The 3,133-nt window shown below is 53.1% G+C and overlaps 1 protein-coding gene across 1 annotated transcript; it reads left to right on the plus strand.

Moving 5' to 3' along the window:
- The first annotated feature begins 686 nt into the window (after positions 1 to 686).
- Positions 687 to 2,823, plus strand: LOC123411373 (silicon efflux transporter LSI3-like). The gene is made up of 2 exons (XM_045104312.1): positions 687 to 2,078; positions 2,399 to 2,823. The coding sequence occupies exons 1-2, from the start codon at positions 896 to 898 to the stop codon at positions 2,674 to 2,676; spliced, it is 1,461 nt and encodes a 486-aa protein (XP_044960247.1). The 5' UTR covers positions 687 to 895; the 3' UTR covers positions 2,677 to 2,823.
- Positions 2,824 to 3,133: the final 310 nt, after the last annotated feature.

Genomic DNA, 3,133 nt, shown 5'->3' on the forward strand with positions numbered 1-3,133 from the left:
TACCTGCTCTGGAGATGGACGAGTGGAAGACGATGTCGACGGCTTCTGAGAGTGCGCCTGGACCGGTGTGTGACACAGTCCCAGTATGTGGCTGGGCTGGGACACCCGACTTTAGATGTTAGGCGTTGGTGCGATGTTTGTTTGGTATTCGATTTGGATATTCGGCACGCCTTCATCAAGGGCATTGGATAGCGATAAGTGTTGTCAAGATGATGGATTCAGGCTTACTGATATATTTTTTTGTAAGATTTTATGAATAATTAATAAAGTGGTTGCATGCATCATCATGATGCAGACACTTGTGATCCTCCTTTAAAAAAAAATAGATTAAACTTGGCATTTGTGGTGCCATATTTCTGAAATGGACTTCTAATGATATACAAGATGTTAAGACGGCTCAGTATATCGAAGGTTAGGTATATTGTTTATGCGCGATTGCACCGTGTAAAATAATCTGTTATTGCAAAGTTTAGATGAAAATTAAGCTTAAGCTGGTTATTTAGTTGAATAGATAGTCCCTAGTGAGCTACGTAGCTAGTGAGTAGTGAGTGTGCAAGCACATATATTTTCCTTCCATTAGTCCGTCCATCATGTTGTGTCGCTAATGCATGCCTCATGCAAAGCTCAGTACGGCTTTATATATATAGCTTAGCTAAAAGATTTTAGCGTACCTCAACGTAAGAAAACGTACGTCGTCGTGCAACTAGCTCGGAGCCTCGGACCAATGTCGTGATCTGCAATTTGCAGGGCAAAAAGCGTGCACCTCGCGAGTACTTAAACCCCTGGGGAGTCCCCTCGATTCCCACAGCACAAGCCACGCCAACTAGCAGCTGGGATCGATCGATCGCCCAGTCACATACGAGTGAGAGAGAGAGAGACAGTTCGATCGTCTAGCATGGCGCTGGCGTCCTTGTCCAAGGTGGTGCTGGGATCGGCGGCGTTCGGGGTGTTCTGGGTGCTGGCCGTGTTCCCGTCGGTGCCTTTCATGCCTATCGGCCGCACGGCGGGCGCGCTGCTGGGGGCGGCGCTGATGGTCGTCTTCCACGTGATCAGCCCGGATGACGCCTACGCCTCCGTGGACCTCCCCATCCTGGGCCTCCTCTTTGCCACCATGGTCGTCGGCGGCTACCTCAAGAGCGTCGGCATGTTCGGGCACCTGGGCCGGCTGCTGGCGTGGCGGAGCCAGGGCGGGCGCGACCTCCTGTGCCGCGTCTGCGTCGTCACGGCACTCGCCAGCGCGCTCTTCACCAACGACACCTGCTGCGTCGTGCTCACGGAGTTCGTGCTCGAGCTCGCCGCCGAGCGCAACCTCCCCGCGAAGCCGTTCCTGCTGGCGCTGGCCACCAGCGCCAACATCGGGTCCAGCGCCACGCCCATCGGGAACCCGCAGAACCTGGTCATCGCCTTCAACAGCAAGATAACCTTCGTGGGATTCTTCCTCGGCATCCTGCCGGCCATGGTCGCAGGCATGGCCGTCAACATGGTCATGCTGCTCTGCATGTACTGGAAGGACCTCGAGGGGAACAGTCCCGACGCGATAGCCGCCGAGAAGGAGATGGCGGCAGTTGAGGAGGGTCGCCGGCCGTCCCCGGCGACGTCGGGGACGCTCAAGAGCCCCGGCCAGACGATGCTGGTTCAGTCGTCATCGCTGGTCGCGGCCGCCGACCACGACTCGGTGATGGTGGAGAGCATCTCGACCAAGCACCGGTGGTTCATACAGTGCTCGGCGCCGCAGCGGAGGCTGTTCCTCAAGAGCTTCGCGTACATCGTGACCGCCGGCATGCTGGTCGCCTACATGCTGGGGCTCAACATGTCGTGGACCGCCATCACCACCGCCGTCGCCCTCATCGTCGTGGACTTCCGCGACGCCGAGCTCTGCCTCGGCAAGGTGTCTTACTCGCTGCTGGTTTTCTTCACGGGGATGTTCGTGACGGTGAGCGGGTTCAATAAGACGGGGCTCCCTGGCGCCATCTGGAACGTCATGGCGCCATACTCCAAGATCAGCCACGTCAGCGGCGTCACCGTGCTCTCCATCATCATCATTATCCTCTCCAACCTAGCCTCCAACGTACCGACCGGTTAGTGAATTATTCTTACAAATCAAAGTGCTTCTTTACACACCACACTGTGCGTATCACTTGTGCTAGCTGGTGTGCATGCACGTAAAATATAGTACGCCTACTATTTGTGTACATCTTCCTTGTTACGGCATATAACATGGAATAATTGCTTAGTGGCAAGCTAAGGGACACGGAAAGTACTCCCAGTTTCGTTCGGGTGTGCCGCTGACACATTAAGCAATATGTATGCCGTACATGTGCGTGCATGACAACTGACAAGACAGGTTGAAAAAATGTTTGGCAATTAACTAACACGAGGATACTTGTGGTTCATGCAGTGCTGCTGATGGGTGACGAGGTGGCGGCATCGGCAGCGACGATCTCGGCGGCGGCAGTGACGCGGTCGTGGCTGCTGCTGGCGTGGGTCAGCACGGTGGCGGGTAACCTGTCCCTGCTGGGGTCAGCGGCGAACCTCATCGTGTGCGAGCAGGCACGCCGGGCGCCGCGCAACGCACACGACCTCACGTTCTGGAGCCACGTCGTCTTCGGCGCACCATCCACGCTCGTCGTCACCGCCGTCGGCATACCCCTCATCGGCATCATCAACGCTGCCTAGATTCACCATAATTATTTAGTACTTCCTCTGTTTCTAAATATAGGTATTACATGCCGATCGAAAGTAAAAAAACTTGTCAAACCGCTGCATGCTCAATTATATATGCATGCTCCACGCGCATGGTCGATCCATCGAACGAGTATTCGAGCGGAAATATTTCTGAAGTTTTTAAGAAGTGATCTTTGCATCTACGAGATGCATGCACACACTTCATTAATTATTTATAAAAATCTTATAAAGTAATACATTAATATATCTAAAGCCGTTATCTTGATAACATATGTTATAACTTTTATTCATTAATGAAGGGATGCAGAAAGTGTGAGCCGAACTAAACCTCTCACCTAATCCTAACATCTAAAGTCCAAGACCCCAACCAAACCACATACCCGGTCTGAGACATAAACCGATCCGACGCACTCTCATAGGTCGTTGTCGTCTTCCATCGATCCATCTT

This window comes from Hordeum vulgare, chromosome 1H, assembly GCF_904849725.1.
Source record: "Hordeum vulgare subsp. vulgare chromosome 1H, MorexV3_pseudomolecules_assembly, whole genome shotgun sequence".
NCBI lineage: Eukaryota > Viridiplantae > Streptophyta > Magnoliopsida > Poales > Poaceae > Hordeum > Hordeum vulgare.